Genomic DNA, 20,980 nt, shown 5'->3' on the forward strand with positions numbered 1-20,980 from the left:
TTTTTTGGATGAAATGATTGGCAGCAACCAAAACAAACACGTCGCAAAGTGGGTTAAAAAGAAATGCCAAAAAAATAAATAAAAACGACAAAAGAAAGAAAGAAGAGCTCAAATTGTAGTATGCTGCATTTATTAATGGATTGTTGGGGACTGCCCTAATCCTCATCGACAACGGTCAATAACACTTTGAAACTGAATGGCTGGAACTGATGGCCGGCGCCAGTGTAGAATTTGCTCATAAACTCGACCCAATGCAAACGCAAAGTGTGCAGGAAAGCAGATAAACCTTCCATCATCACCATAATGGCAATTGTGAAGAATTCCCAGACGGCGAATATGAAGAACAGGCCAATTGCTCCAGTATAGCCACTCATTTGCAAGCCCATCGACAACACCATAGTCCACAGCACTTCGGAAAGCTCTGGAAAGATCAGATCATAAATTAAATGTCATTCAATCATTTGGAACAAGTTAAGTTTACTTACGAGCATGGGCCAAAGACAAAGCCCAAAGACGTAGATAGGAAGCTGTATGGGAAATTGTACTCAATATATACTCAATGGTGTGTATAGCCTGGTGTATCCAGATCTCACTCATCGGCTCATCATCTTCTTCGCTATGTCCGCCATTGTCATGACCCTCGGCCACCTCTGTGATGATAACTTCTTTACCGGTGACCTCAATTTTCTCGATGACTTCATCAATTTCTACTGGTGGTGTTACAGGCTAAAGATTTGATGTTATTAGTAACTTGAATATTCAGTAAATCAGTTAGTTAACCCACCTTATTACGGCGCTTGAACTTAATGTAGAGGGGCTTGCCCAACAAAATCCATGGAATGCAAATCAAGGCTAAAACTAAGAAAATCGTTTCCAACTCCTTTTGGCCATTGTACATGGTGACATCGCAACCAGCTGATACTGTTTCCGACTTGAACAGGACCATGTCGATGAACATAATGAGTACAGAAGGTGCACAACCGGGTGTATCAGCCAGATTATCCGACATGGCACTATATTTCACCCATTTGTAGAACATCATGAAGCACATGTAGCCGAACATGAGCAACAGGAATAGAACCTGGGGCACAAATTGCAAGAAGATGTACGCATATTTCTTGAAATAAACAAAGTTCTCCACAGAAAGACAAACACCGAAGACCATGTGCAAGACGCCGAATACTATGGATAATTTCATCTTGTAGGTGTTTAGGAAAATGATTTTGTTTGTCGCCGACTGCCAGATGGGATCAATGCCCATCGGATAGACGCCTCGTGTGTCGGTTGATGGATTTAGCGTAAGATCAGGATTGGTGAGCACGGTGGTTCTATTATACTGTATTCTCCAATGGCTGCCAAAGACATTGAATGATTTGGAGAAACAATCGTTGTAATGGAAGCCCGTGTAGACGGCAAAGATTCCCATAAGCATAATGATGTAACGGCCAGAAAAGAATATATTCCAGATTTCACCACCACGGCGTTTGCCAAGGCGTTTCTCATCGATAACCATCCAGAAGCCCAGTAGGAAGAGTATGAAACCGTGACCCATATCGCCAAACATGACCGCAAACAGGAATGGGAACGTTATGCAAGTGTAGAGACCAGGATTAACCTCGCGGTAGTTGGCAATGCCATAGGCATCGATTAGATTCTGGAAACCACGAGTGAACTTATTGGTACGGAAATATGTGGGTGGCTCCTTCTTTGTTTCCAGGACATTGATGAACGACGGTATGGTGCTACCAACAGCTGCTGATCCCTCCGCCAGGGCCACCTCAACAAGTTCCAAATCGCGTTTTGGTACCCAAGCCTCGCCAATTAGACACTTGCTGCCCAGATCCACATTGAACAAATTGAGGACATGGTAAATGGCCTTCATTTTCTTCACCATGGCTGTCCAGGTGGGAAGCTTCTTCAAAACCGCATTCAGCACACAATGGCGATGATCCTCCGTCTGGCTAATGATCTTTTTCAGATCATCTAAACGTGTCCTGACTCCCTTCACCATTTCCTTGCGCTCTTCATGCGAACTGGGGCAAGGATACATGTGGGCGTGAAAGCCGTGGCACACCTTACGTATGCGTCCTTGCAACTGATCACCCTGAAAGAACACGACAAAGATGCTCTTATGCAGGACATTGCCGGTCTTTGGATCCTTTAGAGGTGTTTCTACTTCGGATCGCCGCACTAGCACATTGCCACGAGAGATGCGCCAAAGCATTCGTTCAAATGCGAACTCCCTCTCACGACTGATAACACCGGCCACAAAACCCAATTGGCCATTACATTGCTCTGGATCCTTGTGGGTGCCATGCTTGTTCAAATCGAAGTTGTGCGACTCCTGTTCCGAGAAGAACTGATCTGTTTTTTCTAGAACTTCAATCATCTCGGTCAGCTCTAGGTAATTGGTCTGCAGATTCACATTGTTCACAGCCAACTCCATAATTTCAGTTTCGGTCTTCTCCAAATGGGACTCCAACTCGATAATCTCCTTGGGCTTGGGGGGCAGCAGGAAAATCGTCGATTAAATCGAGCACCTTGTGTCCATCTTTTTCCAATTCCATTGTTACATAACGTATCTTACGCTCCAGCTCATCACAACGACGAACCTCACCAATGAATTTACGTTGCTGGGCATTAATGTTCACATTCATCTGAAGGATCAAAGATAAATCCTCATTAGAAAAGGACTTTACGGTTCTCTGCACACGCTCATGAACTTACATCCCGAAACTCTACGCATCCAACTTCCCCCAGCTGGGCAATGGTATCGTATGCTGCCTCTGGTTGCAGGAACATCTGCACCAAGGACATTTTTTCACTGCGAAAAACACTGTTTTGCGCCTTGGAGCCACAGGCCCAAAAACGCCACCAACTTCTCCAACTGGCATCCTCCATCCTTTACGATTTTGTTGGAACACTTATCACTTAGACAACTAATGGCCAACTAATTTGCTTGGTCAAGTGACTGCGAGGTTGAAGCCTCGTCTACATTTTGATGATCTATGTACAACTTTCCAGTCTTATCAGTGAGACCAGCAAGTCCCATGTTTGGATAAACTACCAACGTGCATAATTGGGCCCATCTATCAACTTGATGGGACAGCACGGCCGGCAATGATTGCGTTGGGCCATACACTTATAAAAATTTAAACTAGCTTTGTAAATAAAGTGGAATATCTATACCACGAGTGAATCTTTGGGACTCACTGTGTTAAACAGATTGGATTTCTTAATTATTTCGTAGCAGTTTAAATACAATCAAAATATTTTATTTGTGTCCTTAGTTTCAGAGAGCGTAGTCCTTTTTTCCAACTGTAGATATAACTTTCCTATTCTTATCACCTGAAGTAGCCGTGTAATATTATCGACCATGAGGCATTAAAAACCGATTGCTAGACAATTACAAAACTATTTCCAGTAGATATGTAATTAAAGTCAACAATTGCTGTTCTCTTCTTTGCTGTATATTTTTTAATAATCATTAATTTATAATAAATTTATAACAAGAAATATCAAATTATTGCTTTAAAATGAGTTTTTTGTGGTTTGTTTTTCGAAAATCATTGAAAAAATTGGAAACAGATTAAACTTTTGGATATAAACCAAATGTGGGAAGAGCACCACAATACTGACAATGTATGAAATTAACAAACAAAAAAAAAAATATGGAAACATTTAACAAAAAAGAATACATTTGAAAACAAAATTAAACGAGCTCGTTACTTATTCATTCAGTTTTGTGTGAGCAATTTGTGTTCAACCTTTGAGCTGATTATTCTTCATCCTCGCCATCGAGGATGGTTTTGAAACTGAAAGGTTGGAAGGCATAGCCAAGACCCTCATAGAATTTGCTCATGAACTCCACCCAGTGCAGACGTAGGGTATGCAGGAAAGCCGACAATCCCTCCATCATGACCAGAATGGCAAGGGTGAACATACACCAGGCACCGAAAATGAAGTACAGGAAAATGGCACCGCCAATACCCGACTGTTTCAGACCCAGGGACAACACCATGTTCCACAATACCTCAGAAAGTTCTGAAACGGACAAGAGATTAGAATTGTGTGTACTTTTCAATATAATGCCAAATTGAGGCACTTACGAGCATGGGCCAAAGACAAAGCCCACAGACGCAGATATGAGGCTGTGTGTGAGATGGTACTGAGCACATATTCGATGGTATGAATGGCCTGGTGGATATAGATTTCACTCATGGGCTCATCATCATGACCGTGAGCACCACCAGCATGTTCATCGTGGCCAGTGGGTAAGGGAGTTTCACCTTCGGCCAGCTCTATGTTGCCTGTCAGTTCACCATTCTGATTGGTCTGTCCAAAATACGTTTAAAAATTATAGTAAATCCTTCGATATTCATTTTTCCTGGTACTCACATGTGCAGTGTTCTTTCGGGTGAATTTGATATACAATGGCTTGCCCAGCAACATCCAAGGGACGCATATAAGGCCAATAATAACAAACAACTTTTGTAGACCGGGCTGAGACTCAAACATGAACTCCTGGCATCCATTTGGTGGTGGGGTATTCTTAAACAACATCATGTTAATGAACATAATCAAAACTGATGGAGCACATCCGGGAGTATCGGGCTGGAAGTCTGTCTTCGAGGTGTAGCGGAACCACTTGAAGAACCTGATCATAAAAAAAAACAAATTAATTATTAAATAAATAAATTTTGACCTTGTTTTAGTATCTCCACTTACATCATGAAGACCATGTAACCGAACAGCAGCATCAGGAACAAGATCTGTGGCACAAACTCCAGGAAGATGGAGGAATAGCGTTTGAAGTGGGTAAAGTTCACAACGGACATGCACACACCGAAGACCATGTGCAGTACACCCACAATGATGGACAGTTTCATCTTGAAACTGTTCAGGAAGATGATCTTGTTGTCAGCCAACTGCCAGATGGGGTCCAAACCAAGTGGATAGACTCCATTGGATGAGTGATTTGGTGGAAACTGCAGCGATGGATTCGATAACACTGTCGTTGTGTTATAGTGATTGGTCCAAGTGGAACCAAACACATTCATCGACTTGGAGAACACATCATTGTAGATGAAACCAGTGTAGCAGGAGAATAGACCCATAAGCAGAATAATGTACCGACCGCCAAAGAAGATGTTCCAGATTTCGCCACCGTTGCGAATACGGGCCAATTTGCGCTCACTGGTCACCATCCATCCACCGAAGAGAACAAGAATGATACCGTGGCCCAAATCGCCAAACATCACAGCGAACAGGAAGGGGAATGTAATGCAAGTGTACAAGGCTGGATTGCATTCGCGGTACGAGGCTACACCATAGGCATCGATCAGGTTCTGGAAGCCGCGAGTGAATTTGTTCGTGCGATTGTATGTCGGCGGCTGTTCGTTAGTGTCGATTACATTAAGGAACGAGGGAATTGTACTGCCAACGGCGGCGGAGCCATCTGACAAGGCCTTCTGCACAATGGGCAAATCTTTGGTTGGCACCCAGCACTCGCCAATCAAGCATTTCTTGGTCACATCCATGTTGAAAAGATTGAGCGTGTGGTAAATGGCCTTCATCTTCTTGACCATAATGGACCACGATGGTAGATTCTTGGAGACGGTAGCCAAAACACGGCTACGGTGGTCCTCCGTCTGGCTAAGCACAAGCTTAAGATCCTCCAGACGTGTACGCACATTCTTGACCATCTCTTCGCGCTCGTTGTGCGAGCTAGGGCAAGGGTACAGCGAGGCATGGAAGCCTGTGCACACCTTCTTGATGCGGTTCTTCAATTGCTCGCCCTGGAAGAAGGCCACGAAGACGGTCTTATAGATGGGATGACCGGTGGCTGGGTCGTTCAACGGCTCATCCAGATCGGAACGCTTCAGGAAGACATTACCACGAGAGATACGCCAAAGCATACGCTCGAAGGCAAACACGCGCTCCCGGTTGATGACACCAGCCACGAAACCGAGACGACCACGATGCTGCTGATTTTGCTCATCGATACCGGCAGCACCGCCACGATTGGTCGAGTCCAAGTTGAGAACCTCCTGATCGGAAAAGAAGCCCTGGGTATTCTCCAGAACCTTGCGCAGCTCCGTCAATTCCAAGTAGTTGGACTTCATGTTCACCTCGTTCTGGGCCAACTCGATCATCTCGGATTCGGTTTTCTCCAGATGTGCCTCCAAATCGATAATCTCACGTGGATTCGGAGCCCTTGGAATGTCATCCTGAATATCGGGCAAGACAATGCCGTCCTTCTTGATCTCCGTCTCGATGTAACGGATCTTGCGCTCCAATTCATCGCAACGACGCACCTCGGTTACGAACTTGCGCTGGAATGCGTTCACCGTGACGTTCAGCTGGAGAGAATAAAGTAAATATGGAGATTAATAAGTGCCAAAAGTTTCCTCCATATGACTTACATCGCGAAACTGCACACAGCCGGTTTCTCCCAGCTCAGACACGGAGGTATAAGCGGCCTCTGGTTGTATAAACATCTGGCAAAGTGCCATTTCCTCACTACGGAACATGTCCCCCATCTTGGCGACTGTTTAGGTTCCCCTGCAAATAAGAAGAAGGAAAATTCGACGGGTTAGTTTGAAACATTCCGCAGACATGCAATTAAAAATAAAATAAAAGACCAAGACGACGTCGTCATTTGGTTGGCGGATTCTTCTCTTTCACTTTCACAACGATGACATCCCAATCCCCCTTGGTTTCTATGGTTTATTTATTATTATTATTCTTTGCTTGTTCGGGGTGTCTGGCAACATATCGTATACGATAAACTATGTGCTACCCACGCTATATAGACATATAGTATTTATGTATATACATACATACATACAAAGTAGCTACATATAACCACAAATGCGTACGTTTTATTTATTTATTTATCTAACTATGTATGTATGTAGTTTCTTTTGTTTTAAACGAAGGCAATTTACTTGATTTTCAGACAAATCGCCCATATGGCGAAGGAACTTTGCCATGGATCGTCATGTGGAGACTTAAGACACAACCATTGAATCAAATAAACAAAAATCAATTACATTCAATAATATTTGCACTTATTTCCCCTTCAAAACCAAATCCAAATAACAAAATATATAAATTTGAGTCACGTTTGAAAACAATTCAAAGTTTTATGTATATGACTTTAGAAATAAGTAAGGAGAAAAACTCCGATACGGCTTGAAAAAAGACCTCAACGAGCATATAGTATTATAAGTAATAATAACATTTTGTAATGGGTGTAGAACAAACAATTCTCATGAAAATCAGCATTAATAATTATTTATCTTTAGTTTCATAAGTCTCTCATTTCAAGTTTACTTTATTTTGTTGGATAAGACTTTATGTTATTACTCTCAAGATTAGTCATCATCAGAATCTGCTGAGTTTATCAGAATTTAACCATTTTGAGATATGATTGTATTCCTTATCACATTTAAGGGCAGGGTAAATGGCTTTGCCATGTCAAAAAAACTGTAAGAGAAATTTCGAAACGGATGATGGAACATGGCTTGGATTGGTTAAACAAATTAACTGATAATTAGAATTTTTATCAAAACGCTGTCAGACCCATATGCAAATACACTTTGAGTACTCCAAAATCGGCGGCACTTACATAGATAATGCAAGAGATTAATGTTTTTTTTTTTTTTGTTTTTGATTTAATTAGGGCGAGAAATTATGACGCATTGAGGCTAGGCAATGTGAGTGAGCATGGGCTGGACACGGACCTGGGCTCGGCAAAAATATAAAAAATTCGGGCGAAAATGTACACACAGACATCAAGGTTTGTTGTGACATCATCAGGCCAGGAACAACAGTCAACGACACATGGAGGCGACACAGAACTGGCGCTGGCGCAGACGTTGACGTCGCACATTATCGAACTTTAATGGTGCCCCCGGACCCGGTACCCACACCCGTAGAGTATATTAGCTTTTGCTTTTTGCCGTAGATATACATACATACATATATATGGATAAAACAAAACATACGATGTACTGTCTATATATAGTGGCGCGTTGAAATCATTTGTAAATTTGCTATAGAAATAATGGGCGCCTGTCGGCATCGCCATAATGTAGAAGCGATGTATAATGATAATATGGTTGGATAGTCTCTGTTTGGCCAGCAGCCAGAAGGTGTTGAATAAAATAAAACAATACCAAAACCAACTAAAGTACCATCATATATGACTGCACTGCTCTCCACTCCTGATTCATATCAGAGCCCAAAAGAACAGTCATAGTAGAGTCATTTCGAATCGATTTGCTCTTTATCGCCTGTTGCTCTCTTGTTTATATTGAAAGGCACAGCCATTCTCAGTAAGTAAGGGAAACGTCTCAAGTATTTTTCGCTTACTTTTGCACATTTTATCAACTATTTCCTTGGCACATACAAACTTACATACATACATAAGTCATAAAAGTCAGACTGTACTCTAAATTGTGTTATTTTTATTGATTGATGCATTTATCGCAGTTATTTATCACAATTGAAAATGACCTATCGAAAATAGATGCAATATTACGTGTAAAAAAAAACCTTATTACCCTAATTATTAATGCTCAAACAACCAATTGTCGGTTCATTAATCAACAACAAAAAAAGAAATACTTTGGAAAATTTGCCGTTCAACTGTTTGAATAAAATTTTATTGCATTATAAATGGAGGGGAAATTTTGGCGTGCGCCTAAAACAGGAGCATTAAACAATAGATAGTATATCTTCGTTCAACGTTTATATGACTTTAGTTATGGGCTATTTATAGTGCAGAGTCATAATATACTATTACCTACTTTAACCTCTGGCTAAGTTACGGACAATTTTCATTGCTTTGGCTTACTTATGGGGCAATGGGCTTCACGGTCATTTGTTAGTAATTTTATATTTTAAGGCATTTATTTAATGTATGTGGCTTTTAAGCACGCACTTGGTGTAAGGTATTACTCTGTTCTAAGTTTGGTCCACTTACTTTGCAGGACCGGATTTGGAAACAGTCCTTGAATATTAAAAACCATGTTTCGCAAGCAAGATTGTGGAAAAAGTATCTTAGATAACCTTAAAGGTATAGTCTTGTATAGAGAGTATACAAAAAGAGTTGGACACAATAGAGATTTTATTGTAAGCACAGCTTAAAAACTTATACATATTAGTTTTAGGAATCGGAGACATTGTCTATAACAATTGCCAAAACTATTACCAACCACAACTTTAAACACTGTTTCTATGTATTTACATACACACATGTGTATGTATGTTTGTATGTGTTTTGTATGTATGTATATGTGTGTGTTCGTGTGCATATAATCAGAAATAAAATTCCAATTAAATAGCAATGGCTTCCAATTGTGATTGCAACTTGCCTCGCTAATATAATTGTAAATTTGATTAGCTCACTTTCGATTGGCAGTAATAAATACAACGAAAAAGTCCAATTTTATTTTGAAATAAATAAAAAACAAGCACGCAACACGCAGCACAGACAAAAAAGCTAACTAAACTGTAAACCAGTTCAACTTCAAAACAACAACTAAACATGCCGTTCGTTTGTTTCGCTGGTCTGGTCAATTTCGTGAGTGGACTATGAGTTCGTGTGACTGTGTGTGAGGTGGGAGTGTATCAACGTGTGTGTGTGAGCGAGTGAGGAACCCTGCACGCATACACACGCACACCTTAAATGTGGGTGAGCCTTAATCACATTTTATCGCACTGAACGAAGGTGTTCACGACCCCCATTTGTGTGCACGCCCATGTCAGCAGTTAATACAATATCGCTACCGACTATCCACGACTGAAGTTTCGTTAAATTCAAACACCCTGTAACTATGTATTACGAAGGGTAGATTGGCCGCGGATCTATCATTGCCTTGGCTTACACAAATATATTCAAAGACGGCCTACTCTTTTTACGTTATTGAGCAAAAGTTGAATACAAAACTTTTGCGGGGTATTTTCAAGCCAGTACTTCAGATTTAGATACTTTTTTTATTTTCTGTTCTGTTTGTTTTGCTCTCTTTCTCTCTACCGCTTCATCACTCACCAAGGAGAGTGGGAGAGTGCGTTTTATGCGTGCGGTTGTCTGTGTGTTTGTGCAAGGTTTTATTTGTTGTTAATTTGTACAACTTTTATTTTTTTATTAAACAGTTTTTCCATAACAGCTCCAATTGTCATTGAACATTTTGCGGGTAATTAAGAGACGATCACATTGACTCAACCGGCAGACAAGTTGGCTGCTGCCAGATGATTAACGACAATTGACAGTTTCTTTTACATATGAACATACATATATGTATGTACATATGTACATATATTTTGTAAATTACTTTTACTTGATGTGACTTCTGTTGGCGCCAGTTTAAGGGCGGGGTATATTTCACACGTACACACACACACACATTGTATACTTACTTGGATATCATATGACAAGTAAAAAGTGCACTGCCTGCTCATTTTGCTGCTGATAAGCTTTAGGTTAGAATTACATAAGTGGGGGCTCTACAACCGCTTGAGTTTTTAAGTAGTCTAAATACTCGAAAGAAAATCTATGTTATTGACGAGTTCTAGATTTTTCATTCATTAAAAATACCAGGAATACGAAGAGGAAACCCATCAATAAAGTTTCATTTTGATCGATTAAAGTGCTTGTCAAAAAATTTATGACCGTCTATAGTGCGTTATAAATCATAATTAAATGGAATTTATAACCATTTCTTTTTATTTTGGTTTTTCGAAAGCTACTTGAGACGAAAAATCAAATGCATTTGCGTTGATATCGTTTATTATGTATTTGGAAAATGCAAATACAGCAAAAGATCACATGATGGTTGCATAAAACTCAACTCGACGAGTTCGGAGTAACGACATTGCTACTGGAGAAGTGAGCGTGGCAGATACACAGATACACTCACACATAAGCGGACTGAGAGAGATACACACACACACACAGAACTGACAGGTATCTGTGACTCTGTCTCTAGGCAGGTGGTCAGCTGTCAGAGACTCATCGAGATCGTGGTCCCATGACAATTGAATTGCCACTGGAAAAGCGTATCACGTGCGGTGAGAAAATTGCACAATTTGAGGAAAATGATCTGTCAATAGGCGCACGCTCGAGTTGAGGTATTTATTTGTTATTATTCTGAAACTCTCAAGATCACCTTGAACTGAAATGCCTTTGTATGCCAGTATTTCAATTCATTCTCGATCACATTTTTTGTTCAGTTGTTTCTTTGTATCTTTTCGGTTGTTTTGTTTGCTTACCTTCGCAGCTCCGAAAATGATTTTTATGCCAAAAGAGACACCAGAAAAAGATTCCCCAGCGTAAATGTGCGATAAATTTAGAACTTGTTTTTATCCGTCTTTTGCGCTTGTATAAGTTCAAATAAAAACGATCACGACCGGAGCATATGCGTCTGGCCAGCACAAGCGTTCGCTTGCCTTTAAAAAAAATATATCGCTGAGGCCAACGGCAACGCGACTATCGCTCAGGCAGTTTTCTATCTTTTTATACCCTTGCAAAAAGGGTATATTCATTTTTGTCAGAAGTGTGCAACGCATTGAAGGAAGTATATGAAGTATATATATTTTCTCGTTATTTTCTGAGCTATTGTCGTGAAGAAATGTAGTATTGTATTAGTATTAAGTGTAATTTGATTAAGATCGGATGACTATATTATATAGTTCCGATACGAACGATCGGTGAAAAACAGTTACTTTTGTCAATAACTTTGTTATTTGCTATGCTAAGATTGTTGGACTTTTTAGGGTAGATAAGAAAGGGTATACAAACTTTGACGATGTCGAAGTTAGTCTCGGTCCTCTGGTTTTCTCTCCCACTCTCTGAGAGGGGTGATGTATCTGTATCTTAGTGGTGGTAGGAACTAGCTGGTTTCTCTGGGCATGCTAACTATGTATGATCAATATTTTGTCCCTTATCAGAAATCGAAGCAAAAGTCCAATCTCTAGGGTCTCAGGCCTCAAGTGCTACATAATGTACGTAAGTCTTTTTTGGTTTTCTCTTCCCCCTTTTCATTTAGACACTATCAATTTAAATTAACAACGCTTCAAAACACTAATACCCCTGTTGGCTAGATAAGACCCGCTTGATATTGATAGCACTTTGTTTTGGTTTTGTCAGGTTTATAAATGGCTTTAAATTTCCGTAAACGTTACTTTGGGGATGACCTGGCAACAAAGGTCGTGAAAGCTGAAATATATCCGATACTTTCCAAGAAATCATATTATAGCAGTTGCTATTTTAATAGATTCAATCATTTGAAGTACATAACTTGCTTTTTAATCGAGATTTAAATTTACCGCCTAATGTGGAACTGGAACCAGCAATTGACGAACCACATTACATCATTTTAGCCCCATGCATTTTATTTATTAGCCACTTGAAATCTAACTTTATCCTATAGTTACCTTGGATAAATTCCTAACAATATAAATGGAACAAAAGTCACAAAATTGAATTGAAAACGGAGTGCACGTACGATTTCCTACTGGGGTTGTGATTAACAGACTCAAATTTGAGACCTCTGTTAACAGAAATTCTTACTCCAAAATGTAAATAAATGTAAATGTAAAAAAAAAAAAAAAAACATCCGCGTTTTGTGCATCAAAAACTAATTTAAGTAAATAAAAAATTGAAAATTAAAACAAAAACAGCAAAATTCCATGTTTTGCCGCAGTGTTCAAGGCTAGAAGAAAAAGACTTGAATCAGCAAATAGCTGTAAGTTAAAGTTAACTCCAACTGGAATGGCCAACAAATTTGTGGACATCCTTATAAACATTTCAAATCCCGAATAACTAAAAACTAATGAAATGTTTAATATTATAATTAAATTAGGTGCAGACAATTACAAAAGTCTACGACAATAAGCCCAAACATGGCCACTCTACCGCCGCGTAAGAATCAAACGCCTACTAGGATTGGCATATCCAAACAGACACCACTCCAGACCCTGCTTCAAATGGGATTTCCAAGACATAGAGCGTAAGTATCAGTCCATATTTGATCAGCTGTGGGGCATTTTTTTTGATCAAGTCTGCAATCCATCTCTCCAGATGAAGTAAATAAAAAGAAGCGCCAATTATTGATTTTTTCTCTTTGACACACTTTCAAATAGGGAAAAGGCTCTGGCGTCGACGGGTAATCGTGGTGTTCAAATTGCTTCTGACTGGCTACTGGCCCATGTGAATGATTCCAATTTGGATGAGTGTACACCACGGGAGTATATCATATATGCTTGTCCAACAGGACCATTTCTCCAACAGCTGGAGGAGTTCTGGGCAAAATCGCGGCAGATGTGTGGCTGGAATGGTGCCCACAACTATGTGCCGCACATAACACTGGTGTCCTTCTTCAAGGTAAGCCAAATATTATTTCATTAACGAATTTTTTCTTATTTTGGGATTTTGGCTTTTTTATCCAGGCACCGGACGAATGCTCATTGCAGCTTTCGAAGGCTCTTAAGCAAGTGGTGGACATGACGGGAGCTCTATTGGATCGCCCTTTGAAACTGGAACCGTATATGAGCCAGAACTTTATGGGCTTCTTTGTAGCCGAAGAGGATGCCAATTACTTGAAACGCCTGGCTCTGCAATACGTCAAGGAGGTTTCCAATTCAAGTATGCCCATGCGGTTTCCATTTTGGTTGCACTCTTTGGGTTTATTTTTGTTTTGGTTATTTCGGTTGAGTTCTATATTGGTTTTTGGAGTGGTGGCTTACGGTTTTGTTATACTTCTATCTCTCCAACCAAACGCACACAAAAACTATTCGCTGGCAATGGATGATGTTTGCGTTGAAAATGCACAGTCATTAGCGATACGTATGAGCAGCTGGACGCCATTGTCGCATGCTTTCCCTGGTGCGGAGCAGTCTCTTCGGGCACACGTTGCATTCCGCGCAGCAGTCGATGTAAGCACTAAAGGCGGGGGGGTTGGAAAAATAAACTTTTAGAATTCATTTCGTCATTGATACTAACACAGTCATCGTTATCATAGAAACACAAACACTTAAACACGTAGAGACACCATGCATGAAAACCCCACTGACTCACACACACCTCCCTTGATTCGATTTGCTTATCTATATATTATTGCAGTAATTACGAAAATCATTCAATGACTTGTCAATTGTATATATAAAAGAGCACTCGCCCCATATTGTCATTTTAGTTGTTGATCGCGCTTCCTTGAATGCAGTCAATAATATAGTCTACCATATATATACCCATAGCCATCTCACTCGAGCCACACGTAAAAAGCCTGCACCTGACGCTCGCCTACCAGTTCCCGCAGGCACAATTCAATGCACTGAAAGCACTTGTGGAAACACTTGACGCCGGCTGCGCCTCCAACTGGGAATTGCGCTTGTATTCACGCGATCCACGCCTCGCCACCAAACAAGTTAAACACCAAACACCTCATATTTGCAATCAATATCCTAACAACTTTTCCATTGTTTTGCAGGTGCAAAAAGTTGTCTATCCACACAATCCACATGAAACAGATGAGCTAGAGCTGCGCATAGGAGACTTCATATACTTAAATAGTGACGTTGTCGATAGCTCCAGTGACGGCTGGGCAGAGGGCATCTCTTGGCTTACCGGGAGCACTGGACACTTGCCTGTTAACTACACAGAGCGCACTGCAGAATCGGACGCTTGGACATTGCATCGCGTTGTGCAGCTGTCAAAAAGCGTTGCCTCTTCTTTAACTTCAGCCGAAGATCTAGACATTGTAGACGGTCGAAGTATATCCACAGAACCTGAGGAACGACATCGGGAGTTACAACAAAGTAGGCCAATGTTTACTTAGTGTTATTATCTCTTGCTTACTTACTTGGTTTCTGTTTTAGGCTCAACACATCCGGAGATTATTGAGGGATCATCATTCGAAGAGTCGGAACAGAGCGTGGAAAAGTATTTGCATCAAACATTGAAGCCCTGCTTGGAGCTTCCTTCGGTGCAGTTGCTCAACAATCACAATTTAAGCCATCAGCATAATCCTCATACGCCCACAATTGAAATTACCACCAATATGTCTTCCAGCTCAACAACAGTTTCCAAGCAAGGTGTGGACGAAATAATGGTAGAGCCGCCACTAGTGCAGCCACCGCGTCCAGATGACACCCTTAGTGTTCATTCAGATCACAATTCGCTGCAGTTAGATAGCTCACAGGTTAAAAATCGTAAAATTTACATTATGCGGCATGGAGAACGTGTTGATTTTACCTTTGGCACTTGGATACCCTACTGCTTTGATGAGTTTGGCAACTACATGAGAAAGGATCTCAACATGCCCAAATCTTTGCCACGTCGAAAGAACAGCCCAGAGGGATGGCAAAATGATTCACCTCTAACTAACGTGGGACTCTACCAAGCTCGGCTTATCGGCGAGGCATTGCTAGAGGCAAAGGTGCAGATAGATCATGTCTATTGTTCTCCATCGTATCGCTGCATACAGACGTGCACCAGTGCTTTGGATGGATTGAAATTGTCGGGCAAGCACAAGATAAAGCTAGAGCCGGGCATGTTCGAGTGGATGGCCTGGTATCCGAACGGAGTGCCCGATTTTCTGACTAAAAGTGAACTGACCGAGGCTAAATATGACATCGATCTGCAATATGAGCCCGTACAGTCGACCATGAATCTACCCGCTCAGCTTAAAGAGTCCACCGAACAATTCTATACACGAAACCATGAGGTGCTATTGCAGCTACTCGAGCGAACTAGTAAGTAGTCATTACTCTGCCTTGACCCCTTAGCTCATTTGATTATCTTCTTTGAATTGTAGCAGGAAATATTCTTGTGGTGGCCCATGCAACTACTCTGGACACTTGCTCTCGGCAGCTTACTGGTGGAGCTGCTCGGAGCACTAATGAACTGCGTCAAGTTATACATAAGATTCCCTACTGCAGTCTGGCAACTGTCGAACAGGTGGATGGCGTGTGGAAGCTGGTAGAGCCTGAATGTCTACCAGTGACACATTCGAAGAATCCGCGTTTTGAGTGGAATGTTCTATCGACCACCTAGTGCCAGTGTTTAGAGCAGTTTCTATGCAAGCATTGAGACTGATTGATGGAGTGAATGACTTTCCACACACACACACACACTCATACAGAGACATAAACACACAATATTGCTGATTGCTTAGGTTTACTTTGTTACTCAAAAGTGTATCCAGTTACTGCCATATAAATTGAAATCTTTGTAGATACAGGTTTATACACAGCGCGCTGGTTTTATATGCTTATTAAAGCATACTATATATAGATATATATAAAGGTACACTTAACGCGTTTATACTCGATTTTGATATACATGATGATAAAGCACACATATATACAAGCAAACAAACCATTATTATGCTGCATGCTTTTGCCATTAACCCAGTGTGTTTAAGCGTTTTCTTTTGCATAGCGACCTATATAGCAGATACATACATACATACATATATCTATACTTATACAAAAAACACTTAATTAATTGTGGAGCCATTGCTCGCTGCTTTAATCTACTTTAGCTTGGCCTGTTATTAGATTAGTTCGTTTGTTAGCCTAGTTTTTATTAGCCTTTGCTGCGTAACGCAGTCTTATTTACATTTACCAATACCAACACATACAAGAGGCCGAAATCTCAACAGACAAGAGATAACCCCAATACGTAAAAACTCTATTAGAGATATCAAATTAGTCTTAGAAGTACAAAACTCTGATGTAGCAACGCACAACAACAATTATGGAACAATAATAAAGATTAAATATACATATATACCGAAAAACATTAATATTTATAAATTAATTAATGAATCATGTGTATAAAATTTTTCAATTGGTTTTAAATTCCAAAGAAACTATATACGAAAATTCCAATTGCTTTTGTCTTAAACTTTCTGGTCTGACAGTATGACGAAATCGGCGAAATTCCTTTCTTAAACTATTCTTCCTGGAATCACCTATGTTGGCGAATACCAAAAACGGACAACATTTTGAAAATATTGGAAGAAAATATACATTTTCATTATGATTAGCTATGTCATATTTGGTGAAAGAACTATACATAGGTTTTCGCATTGTCTGGCACGACTACAGAGGTCGATATTTATTTATTGCGCATTGAATTAGAATTAGTAATTATAATTTGTTTGTAATTGTTAAATCTATTAATATAATTGTTGAACGTTTTTTTCTTGATTTATGTATTATTTTTTGTATCGATTCTGCAATATATATATATTCTATATATTTTTTTTAGTTTTTAGGGTTTTTGATTTAAATTTGAAATCCAACTTGGTGGTCACAATCAATAATAGAAATGAAATATAACGAACTTTAAGAATAAGAGCTTAGGTTATACATGTTTCAATATATATACGGCAAACATACACCGTATTCGTCTCAAATTGCTTTAAAATGCGCTGCCTTTAGATGGAAATGGGCGGCAATTATTAAGTAAGTATTAAGCATTTAACTTTAAATGTAAACAAAATAGCGTTAAATTTCACACTTTCTATGTTTTGTTTTTTTGAGGGGGGATAGCGAATTTGAGGTTATTTAAAACTCGAGTTAGGCAAGCGTGGCGAATCCAAGCTGAGAACGGCTACTTAGGGGAAGGGCAACATGCGGGTAAGCAATCCAATGCCCTGGCTCAATTCAAAGGCCAGTAGCAGCAGGAGCACAACGATCACCACACCTGCCCTCAGCCAGGATCATTGCCGCGCTGCCGGCTTTTCTAATTGTTAGCACTGCACCTTACCAAATTGGACGCCACGACGTTCCAAGTGTTCTCGATACTCCTTATACTGCATTTGAATCTCCTGTGAACGATAGCGGGTTAATTTGATGGATTTGCGCATCTCCTGGGTAATGGCAGCCCGATAGCCGCCCTTGCGGAGCAATGAATCAATAGTTTGCAACTGATCCCAGCCTTGTTCGGTGGCCACCTGGGGCAAATAGGTGGCTGTGCGTTTGCAGCCACGCTCCGTGAGAAATTCGATGCGAATGCCATGGACACCTAGCTGCCAATCCAAATGGCCTTGAGCCTCCTCAAAGTTCTGCAGTATAGAGACAGAGACAGTCAGCCGGGGCAGTTCCTCGCGTGAGATCGGGGCAAAACGAGAGTCCTTGAAAGCACTGGTTAGGGCATACTCGCGCAGACCGTTATGCAGTTCCATGGCACTGAAAGTACCAATACAGCCGCGCAATCGCTTGTCACGCCCGATCTTCCAGGTAACAAACAAGGGATAAGCATCATTACTGAACATTGGAACTCCCGGGCCGTCAATGTTGTTTAGCTCACAGTCGAGAACTTCGAAACAGAATAGACACATATCAGGCACTGCCACGGTCTTCATTCCATGGCCGTTCATATACCGCTGAGGATGGTGAACCATCTGCTGGTGCTGATGCTGATACTCATCGCCATTCGACGAGGAGTGCTGAGCCTGCTGCTGCTGCTGCTGTTGGTAGTTATTGTAGTGGGAGTTGGACATTTTCAAGTGCTGATCCTTTAGGTTTTAATCTACTGTTTACGATATTTTTTGTTTGTATAATTATGTTTAAAATTAATGGCAGTGCACGTTGATGATCTAGGTTCAATTAACATAAGATAACAACGCCTTTCTAGCATGCAAAACAGGACGCCAGCCAAGCTAATGTCTCTATCTCTCTCTCTCCGTGTCCAATATGTCTCTCACGCTTGAGGATCTAGCTGAAAGTCGGACAACATTTCAATATGTGAGGAAAAATCAATTTTTGGTTGCATTTGTGTTACCTAAACAAAGAGGTGATCCGTCAATCTGAGTAATTTTCCGTTGTTTCCTTTTTTATTCACTGCTGCTTCACCTGCTCTACTCTTTGTTGCTGTTGGTCACGTTCCAATCCAGACATTGGCTTTCCTCCTAGTCCCTCGGCTGCCGTCGTTTTGACTGCTAGCTCATAAGCACAACATCGAATCGCTGCTGCGGGGTGCTCCGTCGTCTGTGGACAAAACAGATTTAGCAAGTTCAAGTTATTCAGGGTTGCCTTTGGCCAATTGCAATCAATTTCCCAACCATTTAAGCGATCTTCACCTTTTCGCTTTTAGTGCTATCTCATTGGTTTACAAAGTGACATGAGCAACGAGTGCAGCGGGTGGGGTGCCAGAAGAAGTAGAAGCAGGAGGAGACAGAGAGAAAGCAGACTGATTGCTGCATTTATTCCAATTCTTCTCTTTCTGTTGCTTCCTTCTTCCACACTCTCACTCTCACTCTCACTCCACTATCTTTTTAATTGCTCTTTGTTCAATGTTGCTCACTGCCTAGTCTTTCTCTGGCATGGCCAATTTGAATCTATTAGTCACTCCCACAAACCCATCAACATATTTATGCAGCTACTATGCTGGCTACCAAGAATTATTTATGTTTTGAGCTACATTTACCTTTTATTAATGTAAACAAATTTGTACACTTTTTTTATGAGATAGCGATGAGCGTTGCGGACATACCAAAGTAACAATCTCTGCAATCGGTTCTCACGACTATTGCTATTTCGATAAAGTTATCGATATGTTATTTTTATCACATATCGATAGTCATACCAAACTGCATCGCAATTTTTCCTTGTTGTTGTTCTTAGATACTCAATTAAAAACAAACTTGGGCCAAAATGGCCCTGGCAAATGTCCTGCTTCTCAGCCAAATCACTGGACATGTTATCCTGTTCATTTTATCTCTGTGTATTGTGGTGCCGCTGTTTATAAATCTCGATCAGTTCTGGTAAGTGAGAAAGACTAGTTACAATGGCTGTGCTTAGTACATATTCATTGAGTCAACAAAGGGGGAGCTTACATGGGGCACTCCCACTAAATTGAAAACTATAGAACTAAATCCTTTTGGAACTTTCCTTTCAGTGGGCACTGCCTGCTTTTTACCACAGGAAAATGGCGCGAAGAAGACGGCATGTTTGATGTAAATTGGGCTTCTAATGGCTTCTGTAATTTTCCATTAATTACAGGAATTTTCCTACTTATCATTTCGATTGTGCAGATCTATCGGTATGATTATGTCTGATTTGCCCATTTTGTTAAGAGATTAAAGTTATATTTGCATTTGTTGCAGTTATGCCCGCATGAAGGAGGAGGCATCATTTATAGCGCTTTTCATTGATGTTGTCCTTGGTATTTGGATGTTGGCCATGTCCATATTGTCGGCAATCTTTATTACTCTCGGTTTCATTGTCTGGTGTGATGGCATGACTGAACGCTTTCCATCATGCGAGACATCAGCAGGCCAAAATATTATACGCGGCGATACGGAGAAAATCAATACTTCGGGCTTCTACATCGAAATGGGAACCACTCAGGTTAGTTAGGCATCCTAGTCACCTATTTACAAGGGACTACAATTTTGATCCATTTGCAGTTTGGCGCCTGGGGATCCTTTGCTATATCTGTAGGCATTGGTGTCATTGCCTTGCTTAAGCTGATCAATAATCATCAAGTTCGCAACATAAAAGTATCCATGTATTTGGAACGACAACGTTTGGTCAATCAGCATAGTCAACAATTCGATGGTCGCTCAACGCCTCCAATGGTCGCTGATCATTCCTCTGACTCCGATCAGAACAAATAGTAGCCATTTGACGCCAATAATCAAGAGTTTATCGTTCTTTACATATTTCTCGTCATTTGTCTAATTATAGTAATTTGTCGTTTAATATTTGTTCTATTGCTGGAGATTGAGGCACGGCAGCTGGAGAGTATTATTTAAGTTACTTACGTGATATGTATATACTTTATACTTACCTATTTATGTATATGTTCCATGTTCAATACACATAAAGAATAATTTATAATCTCATAGGAACATTTCCTTTTTATGTGAGGCGGAATCATTTGAATATCCTTCCCAAACTTGTTGATTGTTTTTTATGTTTATTGTTTATTGTTAATATTACTCGTTTGAATACTGAC

At 40.5% G+C, this 20,980-nt stretch overlaps 5 protein-coding genes across 8 annotated transcripts; 2 read left to right on the forward strand and 3 right to left on the reverse strand.

Annotated features, from left to right (window-relative positions):
- Positions 1-113: 113 nt before the first annotated feature.
- On the reverse strand, positions 114-2,938 carry Vha100-4 (Vacuolar H[+] ATPase 100kD subunit 4). The gene is given in 5 exon segments (XM_068299786.1): positions 114-421; positions 486-726; positions 785-2,506; positions 2,508-2,657; positions 2,728-2,938. Coding segments are annotated over 5 exon segments (2,553 nt in total). The 5' UTR covers positions 2,902-2,938; the 3' UTR covers positions 114-155.
- A 510-nt stretch (positions 2,939-3,448) lies between these two features.
- On the reverse strand, positions 3,449-9,546 carry Vha100-2 (V-type ATPase subunit a family protein Vha100-2). Its single transcript, XM_068301574.1, has 6 exons — positions 9,384-9,546; positions 6,426-6,564; positions 4,729-6,362; positions 4,399-4,657; positions 4,110-4,335; positions 3,449-4,044 (listed from the first exon to the last, which is right to left on the reverse strand). Exons 2-6 carry the CDS (start codon positions 6,540-6,542, stop codon positions 3,779-3,781), a joined length of 2,502 nt encoding a protein of 833 aa, XP_068157675.1. The 5' UTR covers positions 6,543-6,564; positions 9,384-9,546; the 3' UTR covers positions 3,449-3,778.
- A 3,052-nt stretch (positions 9,547-12,598) lies between these two features.
- Positions 12,599-16,817, forward strand: Epp (Ecdysteroid phosphate phosphatase). 2 transcript variants are annotated; one of them, XM_068300133.1, is made up of 9 exons: positions 12,599-12,755; positions 12,873-13,019; positions 13,153-13,393; positions 13,459-13,654; positions 13,843-13,944; positions 14,266-14,435; positions 14,499-14,826; positions 14,887-15,762; positions 15,825-16,817. In XM_068300133.1, the coding sequence occupies exons 2-9, from the start codon at positions 12,913-12,915 to the stop codon at positions 16,061-16,063; spliced, it is 2,259 nt and encodes a 752-aa protein (XP_068156234.1). In that variant the 5' UTR covers positions 12,599-12,755; positions 12,873-12,912; the 3' UTR covers positions 16,064-16,817. The 2 variants fall into 2 exon arrangements, with proteins under 2 accessions (XP_068156234.1, XP_068156235.1); XM_068300134.1 differs by lacking the exon at positions 13,843-13,944.
- Positions 16,818-17,094: 277 nt separating this feature from the next.
- On the reverse strand, positions 17,095-19,560 carry LOC137584634 (uncharacterized protein CG5902). 3 transcript variants are annotated; one of them, XM_068300135.1, is made up of 3 exons: positions 19,448-19,560; positions 18,803-19,008; positions 17,095-18,739 (listed from the first exon to the last, which is right to left on the reverse strand). In XM_068300135.1, exon 3 carries the CDS (start codon positions 18,519-18,521, stop codon positions 17,769-17,771), a length of 753 nt encoding a protein of 250 aa, XP_068156236.1. In that variant the 5' UTR covers positions 18,522-18,739; positions 18,803-19,008; positions 19,448-19,560; the 3' UTR covers positions 17,095-17,768. The 3 variants fall into 3 exon arrangements, with proteins under 3 accessions (XP_068156236.1, XP_068156238.1, XP_068156237.1); XM_068300137.1 differs by lacking the exon at positions 19,448-19,560 and adding an exon at positions 19,101-19,250; XM_068300136.1 differs by lacking the exon at positions 19,448-19,560 and adding an exon at positions 19,083-19,227.
- Positions 19,561-19,610: 50 nt separating this feature from the next.
- LOC137585810 (transmembrane protein 179) lies at positions 19,611-20,867 on the forward strand. The gene is made up of 4 exons (XM_068301770.1): positions 19,611-19,784; positions 19,919-20,062; positions 20,127-20,370; positions 20,430-20,867. The coding sequence occupies exons 1-4, from the start codon at positions 19,675-19,677 to the stop codon at positions 20,637-20,639; spliced, it is 708 nt and encodes a 235-aa protein (XP_068157871.1). The 5' UTR covers positions 19,611-19,674; the 3' UTR covers positions 20,640-20,867.
- Positions 20,868-20,980: the final 113 nt, after the last annotated feature.

This window comes from Drosophila tropicalis, unplaced genomic scaffold (genome assembly GCF_018151085.1).
Source record: "Drosophila tropicalis isolate 14030-0801.00 unplaced genomic scaffold, ASM1815108v1 contig_878, whole genome shotgun sequence".
NCBI lineage: Eukaryota > Metazoa > Arthropoda > Insecta > Diptera > Drosophilidae > Drosophila > Drosophila tropicalis.

Excerpts from the sequence above, each read along its gene's own strand:
- Epp (XM_068300133.1), top strand. The coding sequence starts at position 12,913 with ATGGCCACTCTACCGCCGCGTAAGAATCAAACGCCTACTAGGATTGGC. Across the intron at positions 13,655-13,842 it reads CAAGGAGGTTTCCAATTCAA|TCATTAGCGATACGTATGAG; the intron begins GTATGCCCATGC and ends GAAAATGCACAG. Across the intron at positions 15,763-15,824 it reads GCAGCTACTCGAGCGAACTA|CAGGAAATATTCTTGTGGTG; the intron begins GTAAGTAGTCAT and ends TTTGAATTGTAG.
- Vha100-2 (XM_068301574.1), bottom strand. The coding sequence starts at position 6,542 with ATGGGGGACATGTTCCGTAGTGAGGAAATGGCACTTTGCCAGATGTTT. Across the intron at positions 4,658-4,728 it reads GGTTACATGGTCTTCATGAT|GTTCTTCAAGTGGTTCCGCT; the intron begins GTAAGTGGAGAT and ends TTTTATGATCAG. Across the intron at positions 4,045-4,109 it reads TTTGTCTTTGGCCCATGCTC|AACTTTCTGAGGTATTGTGG; the intron begins GTAAGTGCCTCA and ends TGTCCGTTTCAG.
- LOC137585810 (XM_068301770.1), top strand. The coding sequence starts at position 19,675 with ATGGCCCTGGCAAATGTCCTGCTTCTCAGCCAAATCACTGGACATGTT. Across the intron at positions 19,785-19,918 it reads ATAAATCTCGATCAGTTCTG|TGGGCACTGCCTGCTTTTTA; the intron begins GTAAGTGAGAAA and ends CTTTCCTTTCAG. Across the intron at positions 20,371-20,429 it reads TCGAAATGGGAACCACTCAG|TTTGGCGCCTGGGGATCCTT; the intron begins GTTAGTTAGGCA and ends ATCCATTTGCAG.
- LOC137584634 (XM_068300135.1), bottom strand. The coding sequence starts at position 18,521 with ATGTCCAACTCCCACTACAATAACTACCAACAGCAGCAGCAGCAGCAG.